Raw genomic sequence first — 14,541 nt, forward strand, 5'->3', positions numbered from 1 at the left:
GTGAGACTCCACTTTCCGCCCCGGTCATCGGCGCCGAATGGTGCGACTGCGGACCGCTGTCACAGCAGCTTAGCTTTCAAGCATTCTTGAAACCAGCAACGCGAAGCGCCCCAACACAAGGCAAGGCACCGTAGAAGGCCCCTATGGCAACCCACGTGGAACCCGTCCGGTGTCATGATTTCTCTACTCGGGTGCCTGCTTATTAGTTTAGGTGTGTTCCGACGCCCGTCCCAAGGTAAAGGCGGTTCATCTGAGTCATTTCTAGACACAGGCTTAACAGACTTTCCCGTTCCCTCCACCGGATTGCCCACACCCACGCCAAACAAGGAAACTTTCCCGAGAATTGGGGGGTGGAGGGACGCATTACGTAGCTCATCCTCTCAACTTACTAGAGCTTTCGTTTATATATAATTGGATCGTGAACCATCCGAACATCTGTCGAGAACCCCGTCTTTCCCATTTCCATTGTGAAATTTAGAGATTCAATTAGACTGCATGCTACTTTTTTCACTTTCTGTTTCTCACTAGAATCAAAGACACTGTGTAACAGCATACACACAAGCATCTTGCCCCGCCACCCCGCCAATTCGTCTCAAGCTCGTCATCATCATACCTGAAGAAAAGTTCAAAAAACCAACCACAACCTCAAACAAAATGCCAGTCCAAATCCACCTCGTCCGCCACGCCCAAGGCTTCCACAACCTCTCCCTCGAAAACGAAGCCCTCCGCGACCCCCTCCTCACAGAAAAGGGAAAACAGCAGTGCGCCGACCTCCGCGCCGCCTTCCCCCACCACGACCGCATCACCCACCTCGTCGCCAGTCCCCTCCGCCGGACCCTCTACACCTGCCTCCTAGGCTTCGGCTCCGACTCCTCTTCCTCTGGCTCTTCGGGCTCCTCTCTCAAGGTCCTCGCCCTGCCCGAGGTACAAGAAGTCTCCGACGCGCCGTGCGACACCGGCTCAGCCATCAAGGACATTGAGGCCGAGTTCGCCGGCCGCGTGGATTTCAGCAGGGTGCCCGAGGACTGGATCGACAAGGCCGGCCCCGACTCGAGATGGGAGCCGACGCTGGAGAAGCTGGAGGCGAGGTCTGCCGAGGCGAGGAGGGCGCTGAGGGAGCTCGTGGGCGGGGATGTGTCCGGGGACGCGCAGGTCGTGGTCGTCACGCACGGTGGCATTTTGCACTTTTTGACGGATGATTGGTATGGGATTGCTCCCAAGAAGGGTACGTGTTTTTCTCGTTTTCGAGATTCTTTATTTGTTTCTTGAATGTCTTCTATGGACACCCCGATGGCATGGAGTTGAGTGAGATGGGAGCCGTTCACTAATTCTAAGTGTAGCAACTGGCTGGGAAAACACCGAGTACAGATCGTACGAATTCGAAGATACCACGGGACAGGACCCCAAGGCCCTCCTCAAAGAGACGCAGGAGAGCTGGCAGCGCCGTAAGGGCGAGGACACCCGCCCGACGCCTGAGCAACAGGCCGAGCTCCGCCAAACCTTCTATCGTGAAATGGAGCCGTATCTCAAGTACAGCCCCGAGAGAGGCTGGATGCAGTAAGTGGCAAGAGGGGCAGGGCAAGCACTAGACGGTTCGTTGCGTGGGAGGACAGAAATCATGGTCTCGACATTGTGGGGGCCTCTCTATTTGCATAGTACACAGCTTGGTATAATCCCAAACACCATAGACCTATCTAGAACCTTTTTTACCGTTTTATAAACTTTTAAAAGTCTTCCTCGCCGGACCCGGCAACAATGACGTTGTTCACCTTCAGGACCATACGGCATAATTGCGTCGCGAGCTGGAGTTGCTGCTTCTTGCTGATAAGGGGGTCGATGACAAATGCATCCTTCATGTCGTTGCTGCCGCGCTGCATGCAGTCGACACCGAGCTTGCCACGGACTCCAGGACCGGCCTTGACCTGCTGACTCTTGATGTCGGCCAGCGTCGCGATGGGGTTCAGACCGCTGTTCTCGGCCAGGGCCATCGGGACAGCGTCGAGGGCCTCGGCAAATCCGCGCATGGCGTATTGCTCAAGGCCAGGGGTCTTGGCGGCGGCGTCCTCGACTGCCAATGAGCAGGCAATCTCGGCAGCACCACCACCGTAGACCACGCGGTTGTCCTTGACAAGGTTGCGCACGACGCACAAGGCATCGTGGAGGGAGCGCTTCGCCTCGTCGATGATCTGACATTGGGGGTTAGCTTTTGGTTAATCTCAAACATTTTGTCAGGAACGCACCATCTTGTTGCTACCGCGCACAAAGACGGTAACCGCGCGGGTGTTGGCGCACTCCTCAATGACCAACATCTTCTCTCTTGTTGTGCCAAAGGTCATTTCTCTGACGATACCTGCAGTTCCGAGCTTCTCGGGCTTGAGGTCCTCGAACCGCGGCACGATACGGCCGTTTGTCGCAATAGCCACCAACTCGATCTCCGGTCCTCCAACCCACCGTACGGCAGGCAAGTCGTTCTGGAGCAGCAGGTGGTTCGCCTCATCGTCGAAACCCCATTGGCAGAGAGCCAAGTTGGCACCGGCATCCTTGATTTGTTGAATCATCTCGATAAACTTCTCGCGTTCGTAACTCTGCAACTTTTTGTACTCCTCAACGCTGGTGATGTCGAGCTTGTGCTTAGTCTTGGGCTTAGGGGGTTCGAAGGCGCAGGTAAGAATGGCGATCTTGGCGTCCTTGACTTCGGAAGGCATCTGGGGGTGAGAGAAATCCTTGTCGATAATGACGCCCTTGACGAGCATGGTATCCTCCAGAGCTCCTCCGACCTTGCCGTCGACCTTGATCAACTCAAAGTCAACGTCCCTCCGGTCCAGGTCGGCAACGGAGAGGACAGCGTCCACTGCGATCTGAGAGAACTGGTCGTGTGCCTTGGAAACAATCTTGCTGCCCAAACTTGTTCGTGCAACCTTCAGCAGGTTTCCTGTCTCTTCTTTGCTGAACTCGATGACATCTGAAATCTTGTCAAGCTCCGACACGGCGATGTCGCAAGCCTGGTCGTATCCGTCCGCAATGCGGATGGGGTGGATTCCCTTATCGATCAGCTCTGCCGCCTGCTCAAGGAGAGCACCAGCAAGCACGACGACACCGGTTGTACCATCACCAATCTCGTCATCTTGCGACTTTGAAAGCTCCACCAACAGCTTAGCGACGTGGTTTGAGATCTCCATCTGTTGCAGAATCGTGGCGCCGTCGTTTGTCACTGTGATGTCTCCATCGGGGGAGATGAGAATCTTATCGAGGCCACGAGGACCCAGGGAGGTCTTGACGATGTTCGCGACCGTTCTGGCGGCGAGGATGTGGTTCTTGACGGCTTCGTTGCCATATTGTCTCTTCTTCTTTCCTTGGCTGCGGGGCAATCAGTCCTGGGTCTCCTTATCAGGGGTTCGGGGTAGGGCAAGAGAGGGCGAGCTTACTCTCTGACAACGATGAAGGGACGGCCTTGCTCGTCCTTCATCACGGCCGCTACAGTGTCATTTCGTCAGTATATGTGGTCTCGAAGCTCGGATCGTGGCATTCATTACCATTGGCCATATCAAGGTCTAGACATAATGTTAGCTGCATGCAACAATGAATTTCACAGGGAAGGGTACCACATACTCATAGCCATGTTGAAGGTTTTCGCACGTCGCTGGGGTTTCGGATGGGTAGTGCGATTCAACTGGGAGTGACGCCGGGGGAAGGAGAGGTATCGTGCGTTGAGGGGGGTTAAGCTCCAAGGATCGGGTCGTGGTGGACCAAAATTTCTGAATAATTGGTGGTGCCTGCCATTCTGGGGGACCAGAAGCTTCGGTTGCCGGGGTGCAGATAATCCGGCGGCTCACCGCCTAGCAAGGCCTGGAAGGCAACAGCAAGTACCCCGCCATGGACGTGGTTGCCCCTCCATGGCTCTTGCGGTGGCCATGACCAAAGCGCCCCAAGCGCCCCACACATGCCACTTCAGGCCATGACCAAACTCAAGTCCACAGCGTCATCTCCGAAAAGCTGCAAAACCAGTTGTTAAAGAGCTTCTATCCCCCCGGTCGAGTGAATAAATCACTGGATATCACATACCACCCAGATCACTTTCATTTTCTTACCTTGAAAGCTTGGGTCTCTGCGACATCCCCTCTCCCCAATCCATCCACAAAGAACACCAAGCTCACCTACCCCAACTACGTCAAGATGTCGCGCCACCAGGCAGTACGCAACCTCGACTATGAGGAGGCCCTCGACGAATTCGAGGGCGATGACTACGAAGAGGAGGGAGAGGCTGATCAACTCAGCGCAGAGGATCGTGAGGCCATGGCAATAGGAACTGCGACAGTACAGAGCACCCTTGGTCCTGATGCCGACAAAGTGACTGTGCAGCAAATTCAAGAGTCGCTGTGGCACTACTATTACGACATCGAGAAGACGGTGTCTTATCTACAGAAGAAATTCATCGCACCTCCACCTGCGCTCAAGCAGGAGAAGAAGGCTAAAGATGGTAAGTTCATTTTCTTTTAAAAAAGTCATGTGAGGGCAGGGTTCCCGGAGAGGTGGCGGCAGTACCAGAAGTTGAGCGTTTCGGCAGCAGATGGGTTTGGTTGCGGAGGCATGGACGACAAGACTACGACTTACGGCATGGTATCAACTTCGACATATCCAGTTCCCAGGGTGGCACCACTATCCCCTGCTTCTTACTTCCACGGCATTTCATGGATGAACGTTCCCAAGAGCCGACAGGCCGTCTTTGTCCCCCCTCGTCCCGTTCCTGGGGGGCTTCTGGGCGGCGGTGATGGTCCTAAGCTATCAAAGCTTCAGGCCCTTGCTGCAGCACGAAAGAAGAAGACGACCGAGGTGAACAAGACAGACGACAAGGTTGATCGAGCCGAGAAGAGAATGTCAACTCTTGCCATTGATGAATCGTCCAAGGAGAACCAGAGAGGCGGGTTGAGCATACTAGCGAAGCGACAAAAGCTGGCAGAAGACCCCGCCGTGAGGACTCAAATCTCAAAATCAGCTACGCCCTCGCAGCAGGCCGACGCAGCGTCTGAAGCAGTCAGTATGGATGTCGACACGGCCAATGAACTCTCTGCCGAGGATCGAAAGAAGACTGAGGATGACTGTTTTGTAGTCCCATCTACGAGGCCGTCTGCCTTTGCTCAGACCCTGTTCGGACCTGCTCAAGATACTGCCGCCGCCTCTCAGACGTACTCCCTGCCGTACATGGACTCTTCCGCCTATGTGCCCAGTGCTTTCTCTCAACCAAGCCCTGACGATGTCGTGCTCGCTGCTCAGGCGAAAGGTTCGCGATTCGCGAAGACACAGTAAGATGCTGACTCTAATGATCTCTAGCGGGCTCCAAGTTCGACGCTGCCGCTAAGAGCGCAAGCAAAAAAGTGGTGGCCAAGTCAAGTGGCTCACAAACCCCCAATTCCGACATGAAGCAACTTCAACTCGACGACTCAGCAGCACCGAAGAACAAAAAGCTGGATGTCGTAAAGGAGTTCGCAAAGAGTGAAAACAAGAGAAGCGCCAGCTTTGTGGTAGTTGGTAAGTCAATCTGTACCTTTCTCCTCCCCAACATACAACTAATACCCAATAGGACACGTTGATGCTGGCAAGAGCACATTGATGGGCAGATTGCTCTTGGAACTAAAGTACATTGAGCAACATCTGATCGATCGTTATCGACGCCAGGGTGAGAAGATTGGAAAGTCGTCATTCGCTCTCGCCTGGGTCATGGATCAGCGAGAGGAGGAGCGGGAGCGTGGTGTTACCATCGACATCGCCACGAATATGTTTGAGACGGAAAAGACACGGTTTACGATTCTCGACGCCCCTGGTCATCGGGACTTTGTCCCAAACATGATTGCTGGAGCAAGCCAGGCAGACTTTGCTATTCTCGTCATTGACGCCAACACGGGAGCTTTCGAGAAGGGCTTGAAGGGCCAGACAAGAGAGCATGCTCTGCTCCTGAGAAGTCTGGGTGTCCAGCGAGTCATCGTCGCTGTGAATAAGCTGGACATGGTTGGATGGTCAAAGGATCGCTTTGATGAAATCTCAGAGCAGGTCACTGGCTTCATGAAAGGCAATGGCTTCATACTCAAGAACGTCACCTTCGTACCCATATCGGGACTCAGCGGCGCCAATTTGGTGGAGAAGCCAGCCGATGAGGGTCTGTCATGGTACACAGGCCCGACACTCATTGAGGCGTTGGAAGACTCTGATCCAATGGCGAGAGCGATTGAGAAGCCTTTCCGAATGTCGATTTCGGAAATATACAGATCGCAGCAAAGTCAACTCACTGTAGCTGGCCGGATAGAATCGGGCACGGTACAAAATGGCGAGGCATTGATTGTGCAGCCAAGTGGAGAGTCTGCCTCAATACGATCGATCGAGGTAGACGCCGATGTACAAGAATGGGCCGTTGCGGGACAGAACGTAAACATCGGCCTGTACGGCATCGACCCGATTCACGTACGCGTGGGCGATATCATCAGCACCAAGGCAGCTCCCATTGAGACAAGCGACAGGCTGACTATGAAGGTACTGGCCTTCGACCACTTGATGCCAATGCCGGTGGACGTCCACCGTGGTCGTCTGCATGCGGCTGGGAGAGTTGAGGTCATCCCAGCCGTACTGGACAAGTTGACGGGAGCGACGGTGAAGAAGAACCCCAGGATCGTGCAGCCAGGCAAGGTTGCGCGGGTTGTTGTCAAGCTTGACTCGAAAGTGCCGTTGGAGGCTGGGCAGCGAGTGGTGCTACGCAGTGGTGGCGAGACAATCGCGGCAGGGTTGCTGGAATAAAACGGTGTAGAATCGAAAGAAGCAACGTGGCGCGGATTCGTATATAGCAGGTGGTGGGCACTTGACGACCGGAACGAGATATTCCCATGCATGGCGTGCGAGTTAAGTTAGGACAGGCGGCGCTGGCATTGAGGCTCGATTAAAGTTGGGGTCAGTTGGGTGTGCTGAAAATAGAGTTGGCTGCAACTTTAGTTGAAGCGCAGCCAATGGGGGCGTGCCTAATTCATAACTTAGATATCCGTAGATGCGAAATGAACAGTTTCCAAGCACCATCACGGATCCTTGATTATGGTTGAGCTATTTTGCGAACCAAGCCGACAACGCACTTTGCAATTCTCCTTCCTTCTTAGGGGTTGAATGACTCCGTGGGTGACTCTTTGGACTGTTTTGGTGGTCTTGGACAGTGGAATCTGTCATTGTGTTCTATGGTATCCGTACCTATCTTGCCTCTCGAAAAGGCCAAATTGACAGATTAACATGGCCCCATCCGGCTGAAGCGACGGAAATGACGCCGTCGTGCCCACGCGCCGCCTCGGGAGAGCATGGGCCAGCAGCCAAAGCTCAACCCCTGCATACTTCCCCCCTCTTTACGGCTTGCAGCCCCCCGTGGCCCCCCTCATCTCAGGGCGAAAGACGGGATGGCACTGCTTAGAGCACCTTAAGTGAGGTCAAGTGTCGCGTACCTTACCTTGTCGCTCTCGCCTTACCTACGAATTAGCACCTTCCGCTTACCGTATTGCCGCGCTCCTCCTTTTTTCCCCTCCCCCTCGCAGGCTGTAGGTAGGCCAGTGGTGGGAATATTCTCGAAAGGGGAGAGGTGCGCATGGCTCTCCCCGAGATCGAGATGGATTGGGGGGTTGGACCGGTTGGTTTGAGGCCACTCTGTTCCTTCCGGGAGCTGCTTTGCAAGTTGAATGGGACAGGTAGACCACTAGATAGGTAGGCAGAGGACACTGCAAGGCTACCAAGAATCAATGAGATGCCACCTAAGTAGGATTGTAAAGGAAGTGGCCAAGTTCATTGCCTCTCACCATGGGGGCAAGTAAGGTAATTTTTGCTGGATCGTGAGTCACTTCCAATGGAGATGAACAAACACACAAGGTGCCTTTGAAGTTTGTCAGACTGCGGCATAGAACTCAACCGAAGCTGTGGAAGCAAAGCGAACAGAAAGGCCACGTTCAAGTCTCCCCCAAGTGCCAAACGTCCAGGGGGGGACCACCAGTAATCGAAATCTCCAGAATCGCAGCCTTGGTGGGGCAGGAGGGAATGACCCCAGCGCGGACGGCAGGCAGCGGCAGCGGTGAGGCGCGCACACCTTGACTCCCGTGGCTAGGGGAGAAACCTCGCACGGTACATTCTCACTGTTCTGCTGCAACGGAGATGTGTCCCCCGAGCACCTAATTCCTGCCTGCCATCCCAACCTTGGGTGTCTCTATCTGCCGAGCAGCAGCGCATCGAGGTACCTTGCTGCTCACCTGCTGCGTGCAGGTGGTGCCTTCCATACCTTGCCTTAGGCAAAGGCACCAAATAGAGTACGGCTGCACCAAGGGTCCACACAGTAAGGATCCACCAGTGACACCCATACCCCAAAAGGAAGAGACCCCTGTCACGTGTGGCGCCTCGCAACGTGAAATCTGGCCTTTTGTGCAATCTGGACACCTCGACTTTTTTTTTTGGAGAAGGCATTCATAAAGGCGGCAGCTCTTCCTTTCCACCGCCGACACTTTACCTCTCCCAATTCACCACTGCCAAAGCCACCTCAACTCGATTGGGTGTGTAAATAGTAGAAGGGAATCCAAAAACCCTCTCTCTCATAAGCGCGTCTTTGACGTCTTTTTTCTCCTTTCTTTTTTTCCCCCGACACCAATCTTTCGAGGTACAAAGAGCTATCCCAAAATCACACACAGGGGAGCTTCACGGCACCGCCAGAAATTCACAATGTCGAGATCCAGAAACTCGATGGCCTTGGGCTTCGGCCTCTTGGCCTGGATGGCTCTCCTCTTCTCCCCCCTGGCTTTCGTTCAGACTGCCCAGGCTCAGGACACTGAGAGCTACGGAACTGTCATCGGTATCGTAAGTTGCACCTCCTAGCTTCCCTGGCGACGGTTGCGCCCTTTGTCGGCCAATCTTCTGTCGCCAGCAGATTCAAATAAATGCGACGTTCTCTCTAACTTCCAATCTCCAGGATCTTGGAACTACCTACTCTTGCGTCGGTGTGATGCAGAAGGGCAAGGTTGAGATTCTCGTCAACGACCAGGGTAAGTCTTATCGTGGTTGCAGCTGCTCCTGCTCCCGATCCCCCAATTCCAGCAACTTTGCTGACTCTGCTGCTTCATAGGAAACCGTATCACCCCATCTTACGTCGCATTCACCGAGGAGGAGAGACTCGTCGGTGACGCTGCCAAGAACCAGGCCGCCGCTAACCCCACCAACACCATCTTCGATATCAAGTGAGCTCCTACCCCGACCGTCGACCGCTCGAGATAACATTGCTAATCACTCTTTCAGGCGTATGATTGGCCAGAAGTTCTCCGACAAGGCCGTTCAGTCCGACATCAAGCACTTCCCCTACAAGGTCATCGAGAAGGATGGCAAGCCCGTCGTTGAGGTCGAGGTTTCTGGCTCCGCCAAGCGCTTCACCCCCGAAGAGGTTTCCGCCATGATCTTGGGCAAGATGAAGGAGGTCGCCGAGGCCTACCTTGGCAAGAAGGTTACCCACGCCGTCGTTACTGTCCCCGCCTACTTCAACGACAACCAGCGCCAGGCCACCAAGGATGCTGGTGTCATTGCCGGACTTAACGTTCTCCGCATTGTCAACGAGCCCACCGCCGCCGCTATCGCCTACGGTCTTGACAAGACCGATGGTGAGCGCCAGATCATCGTCTACGACCTTGGTGGTGGTACTTTCGATGTCTCCCTCCTTTCCATCGACCAGGGTGTCTTCGAGGTTCTGGCTACCGCCGGTGACACCCACTTGGGTGGTGAGGATTTCGACCAGCGCATCATCAACTTCTTCGCCAAGTCCTACAACAAGAAGAACAACGTTGACATCACCAAGGACCTCAAGGCCATGGGTAAGCTCAAGCGTGAGGCCGAGAAGGCGAAGCGTACCCTCTCTTCCCAGATGTCCACTCGTATTGAAATCGAGGCCTTCTTCGAGGGCAAGGACTTCTCTGAGACTCTTACCCGCGCCAAGTTCGAGGAGCTCAACATGGATCTCTTCAAGAAGACCCTCAAGCCCGTTGAGCAGGTGCTCAAGGACGCCAAGGTCAAGAAGGAGGATGTTGACGACATCGTTCTTGTTGGTGGCTCTACCCGTATTCCCAAGGTTGTCAACCTTATTGAGGAGTACTTCAGCGGAAAGAAGGCTTCTAAGGGCATCAACCCCGATGAGGCCGTCGCTTTCGGTGCCGCCGTTCAGGCCGGTGTCCTTTCCGGTGAGGAGGGTACTGAGGACATCGTCCTCATGGACGTCAACCCCTTGACTCTCGGTATCGAGACCACTGGAGGTGTCATGACCAAGCTTATCCAGCGCAACACCCCCATCCCTACCCGCAAGAGCCAGATCTTCTCCACCGCCGCCGACAACCAGCCCGTCGTTCTCATTCAGGTTTACGAGGGTGAGCGTTCCCTTACCAAGGACAACAACCTTCTCGGCAAGTTCGAGCTCACTGGCATCCCTCCCGCGCCCCGTGGCGTTCCCCAGATCGAGGTCTCCTTCGAGCTCGATGCCAACGGAATTCTCAAGGTCTCTGCCCACGACAAGGGCACTGGCAAGCAGGAGTCCATCACCATTACCAACGACAAGGGTCGTCTTACCCAGGATGAGATTGACCGCATGGTCGCCGAGGCTGAGAAGTACGCCGAGGAGGACAAGGCCACCCGTGAGCGCATTGAGGCTCGCAACGGTCTTGAGAACTACGCTTTCTCCCTGAAGAACCAGGTCAACGACGACGAGGGTCTTGGTGGCAAGATTGACGATGAGGACAAGGAGACTGTAAGTTGCCACAAGCCTTTCACCGTGTGCCGACAGATTACTAACATGATTCTCAGATCCTCGAGGCTGTCAAGGAGACCACCGACTGGCTTGAGGAGAACGGCGCCACCGCCAACACTGAGGACTTCGAGGAGCAGAAGGAGAAGCTGTCCAACGTCGCCTACCCCATCACCTCCAAGATGTACCAGGGCGCCGGTGGCGCTGGTGGCGAGGACGAGCCCCCCTCCCACGACGAGCTCTAAATTCCATAGATTTGTTGTTGTTGCTTCGTTTCGGGATTCAAAAGAGACAGTACCCAAAGATTCCATGCAATTTTTCGTCTCTGGTGTTGGCAGGTTAATCGGCGTCGGCAGCATGGAGCATGGCTCCACCATTGTGTAAAGTATACAACGCATAAATGAGACCTCTTGAACACATGCTTTGTTCCCTTGTGTGGTTGTGACTGAGAGGCATCATCTGATGCTGTCGTAGACTCTTCAATAGTTCAGCTTCTTGACTACGTTGTATCTCTGCTGGATGTTTCCATATCTTGAGCTTTCCAAAATTGCCCTTCTACATAGTTTTGATGAAATATTTACCCGGCATCTGGTGAAAGGTTCATCCCTCCTCTCTTCTCCCTCCACCTCAAGCTGCTACTCATCCCCCACTTCCCATGAAGGACCCCGAGCAAGATGAGTGCAACTTAACTTTACTTGCCTTTTGGGGTCTCCTCTGCATATGCGGGATGGCCGGCAGTAAATCTGGGGCAAGCATTTTGAGTCTCATCTGAGGGACTCACACGAACAGACGGCTTGATTGGCCCAGATGCATTTGTCGAGCTTTTATGGCCATCTCTCTCGTCGGCTATGGTGCTCTACTTCGTAGAATGTGAGTGAGGTTCAGTAAAGTCTCACTTTCGGTGAGTTTGCCGCGTCGATGGCGGATACTGCGATGGTAAAGCAAGGTCCCGCTCATCATGTCGATGGAGAGCATCGCGGACTTCCAAAATGGATCATCTTCTCGGGAACGAGATGAAGTGATCCTGTACGGTCACTTTTGGATGGCTAAAAGTTTCAATCTGGAGCCCTGGACTACTCCCCCCTACCTCCCCGCCAGCGGGCGGCTAAAACTTCGTAGAAGCCCTGCGCAGTAGAAGGAGGGAGAATCTTGGCAACAAAGCGTATTCATATAAGGAGCGAGACGAGACGAACTGTCTACACGAAACCTGGGAACTGACTATGGAGTATGACGAGATGGAGACGAGGCTTCGGCTTCCTAAAAAAAACCTTAAAACTACCCGCCTGTACGGTACCATAGACCACGAGGTGGAACTGGCTTCTGCTTGTTATTGTGTTTAATATGAGATGGTTTTGAATGACTCGACGCTGTGACGACGGCCATCTTACAGGTCTGTTCTTTACTCGTTAACTCCGGGCTGAGAGGGTCATGGCGTAAATGCGTAGCTGGATAGAGTTGAGTAGGAAGTGAGGCAGTTCTGAATGACTCGGTCTACTCCGTGCTCGATACGCAGCCATACCTGACGGCATTCATGCTGCCGTGTATCCGTATCCGTATACGATTTTGGTGTACGGACATGGCTAGAGCAGAAGAAGTATAATATGTAAGGTAACTTATAGCTACAAGTCAGCCGTTCTATCTCTCGTGCTCTCATTTTCTCGATACCGCTATCTCTCTATCACACTTACACTCACTCACTCAGTCACTCGCTCACCAACACTCTCTTGCATCAAACCAATAGTACACCCAACCTCACTCACAACTTATACCTTGTACCGCTCTCAACAACAAACCACACAACCGCCGCCACGATGCAACTTCCCACCATCCTCCTCTTCGCCGCCACCGCCGCCGCCCTGGCCCTCCCGGAGCCCGTCCCCAAGCCCAACCCGGAGTCCTGCGACGAGACGTGCCCGAACCCGTGCCGCCAGGCCATCCGCAACACGTACTGCACCGGCGCGAAAAAATCCATCAGCGGAGGGCCGTTGCCGGCGGCGTTCAAGAACCAGTGGAACTGTCCCGCGGGTAGCAGTAGTCCGCCCGCAACGTATATCCAGATGACGCAGAATGGGGCTGCTGAGGGAGGTGTTACTGTCTTCTGCACCATTTGAGAAAGGAAGAAAGAGAGGGGAAGAAAAGGGGAAAGAAGGAAGAGAAATTTCTTGGTGATGCGTGGGGTATGCACATATACGACAGAGCAGGCAGATGTGATGTTGCCCATTCGCCTTCACCTAGGAGGGTTGGTAGAAGGAGAAGGAGGCATGTTCCCAACGTGGAGGGAAGTTGATGGGGGCGGAGCCAGAGCGAGAGATACCTTTGCATGGCTTTATATCCTTCTTTGTTACAACCAACCCATCATCTGATACCCACTATCGTTCACCTGTGAAAATGCTGAGCTTAACTTGTCACAGCCTGGCCGTTTCCTGACATGCGGCTTATCATCGAGCTCGCTTATTCTCCGACCCAGTGAAAATTTTGACTTGAGGCATGGCTTGACAACGATTTCGTTTCTTGCTTATTTAGTCACTAAGAACTGGGTAGAAACAGGCGGCCTAGGAAACATGTCTACTTTTGAACCTGTTAAAAGTTCAGCTTACACCTCGGGCGAAAAGGACAGACGAAAAGGAAAGAGGCTCGCGGAGTCTCATCTACGTCGGGAACGCCTCGCTCACGGACCAGGATTCCCTGTCTTTGTTTACAACAAGCCGCAGGTAGGAGGTAAAGAGTTGGATTCTGCGGATTTGTGAGCTGGCATGTGGTGACTGGATCGTTTGTGGACTTTGGCGAGTGGCATTTTACTCCAAGACCACCAGGGACAAAACTTTACTGTGTGTCCTGAGTTGGCCTAATGTAGCACATGTAATTTGATATTCTGTGAGACTTGAACTTTCCACATGCGACGTGCTGGTGCTGCTCTCTTCGACCTTAGCTGCCGGAGGATGGGCATGTTTGGAATAGCATCTTGAAGATGAGCCGACTGTGAAAGACACCACTACTTCCAGGCAAAGACTGAGGAGACAAGTGCCCTCAAGAGCATATAGACAGCAGTGATAGCACCTTTTCTCGTTGGCGGATAAGTCTGCTTCCCCAGTTGCTCCGCAGTTTCGGGTATGCTCTCATGGATGGCCACTCTGGAGGATATGTCTTGATGATCGGAAATGAAGAGAAGTGCAGTTTTACCTCGATAACTTCCATTTTCGAGCTGACGTATTCGTCCGTTCTATTCTAGCTTGTCTTTGTGTCTTTTGAAGACGAGACCCCGTCCCAGAGTAATGAAGAGACGAAAGACGTTGGGCTTCCTAGATATATATGCCTTCTAGATAAGAAGGCCACCCATTGGCCTGACTTGAGCGCGATTGTAAACCCAGAATCTAGTTCATAAAACGGAACGGTGCTGTGGCATGAAAGTTGGGTGATCCAGGGAGATGCTGGAGATATCGATGCGTTCTGTTCGTGTTCTTTGACCTGGCAGCCATCGCCCTCCTTCCTCTCCCCAGGATAGAGGGGTTCAGGACCAGCACCGTGGATGAATGAGTAGCTCCTTCTGGCGAGAACGAAAGGTAGTGAGAGGCTGCACGGCCTCAAACTGCAAAAGCCACACGTCTCCTCAAGCTGATGCGGTAGATGGAGTCTCTGCGATATCAGTATCTCCTGCGGCGGCTGGCGGTAGTCTATGGAGGTAAGATGAATTCAACGACCTTCAGAATCCATCTTGCCGAGTCACATCACCTACGGGCACCGGTTGAGGGGAATGACAAAAGCTT

The 14,541-nt window shown here is 53.6% G+C and overlaps 6 protein-coding genes across 6 annotated transcripts; 5 read left to right on the forward strand and 1 right to left on the reverse strand.

Annotated features, from left to right (window-relative positions):
- Window positions 1-174: 174 nt before the first annotated feature.
- CCOS01_10715 (uncharacterized protein) lies at window positions 175-411 on the forward strand (the record flags this gene model as incomplete). The annotated part of the gene is made up of 1 exon (XM_060458869.1): window positions 175-411. The coding sequence occupies one exon, from the start codon at window positions 175-177 to the stop codon at window positions 409-411; it is 237 nt and encodes a 78-aa protein (XP_060310671.1).
- Window positions 412-654: 243 nt separating this feature from the next.
- Window positions 655-1,656, forward strand: CCOS01_10716 (phosphoglycerate mutase; the record flags this gene model as incomplete). Its single annotated transcript, XM_060458870.1, has 3 exons — window positions 655-1,225; window positions 1,341-1,557; window positions 1,614-1,656. The coding sequence occupies 3 exons, from the start codon at window positions 655-657 to the stop codon at window positions 1,654-1,656; spliced, it is 831 nt and encodes a 276-aa protein (XP_060310672.1).
- Window positions 1,657-1,724: 68 nt separating this feature from the next.
- CCOS01_10717 (T-complex protein 1) lies at window positions 1,725-3,573 on the reverse strand (the record flags this gene model as incomplete). Its single annotated transcript, XM_060458871.1, has 4 exons — window positions 1,725-2,186; window positions 2,241-3,357; window positions 3,426-3,474; window positions 3,534-3,573. The coding sequence occupies 4 exons, from the start codon at window positions 3,571-3,573 to the stop codon at window positions 1,725-1,727; spliced, it is 1,668 nt and encodes a 555-aa protein (XP_060310673.1).
- Window positions 3,574-4,173: 600 nt separating this feature from the next.
- Window positions 4,174-6,783, forward strand: CCOS01_10718 (elongation factor Tu GTP binding domain-containing protein; the record flags this gene model as incomplete). Its single annotated transcript, XM_060458872.1, has 4 exons — window positions 4,174-4,477; window positions 4,565-5,278; window positions 5,329-5,526; window positions 5,579-6,783. 4 exons carry the CDS (start codon window positions 4,174-4,176, stop codon window positions 6,781-6,783), a joined length of 2,421 nt encoding a protein of 806 aa, XP_060310674.1.
- Window positions 6,784-8,721: 1,938 nt separating this feature from the next.
- On the forward strand, window positions 8,722-11,022 carry CCOS01_10719 (glucose-regulated protein; the record flags this gene model as incomplete). The annotated part of the gene is made up of 5 exons (XM_060458873.1): window positions 8,722-8,856; window positions 8,969-9,041; window positions 9,122-9,233; window positions 9,292-10,780; window positions 10,837-11,022. 5 exons carry the CDS (start codon window positions 8,722-8,724, stop codon window positions 11,020-11,022), a joined length of 1,995 nt encoding a protein of 664 aa, XP_060310675.1.
- A 1,566-nt stretch (window positions 11,023-12,588) lies between these two features.
- On the forward strand, window positions 12,589-12,888 carry CCOS01_10720 (uncharacterized protein; the record flags this gene model as incomplete). Its single annotated transcript, XM_060458874.1, has 1 exon — window positions 12,589-12,888. One exon carries the CDS (start codon window positions 12,589-12,591, stop codon window positions 12,886-12,888), a length of 300 nt encoding a protein of 99 aa, XP_060310676.1.
- Between the last annotated feature and the right edge of the window lie 1,653 nt (window positions 12,889-14,541).

Source organism: Colletotrichum costaricense (assembly GCF_030867565.1).
Source record: "Colletotrichum costaricense strain IMI 309622 chromosome Unknown Scaffold_11.1, whole genome shotgun sequence".
In the NCBI taxonomy this organism is placed as follows: domain Eukaryota; kingdom Fungi; phylum Ascomycota; class Sordariomycetes; order Glomerellales; family Glomerellaceae; genus Colletotrichum; species Colletotrichum costaricense.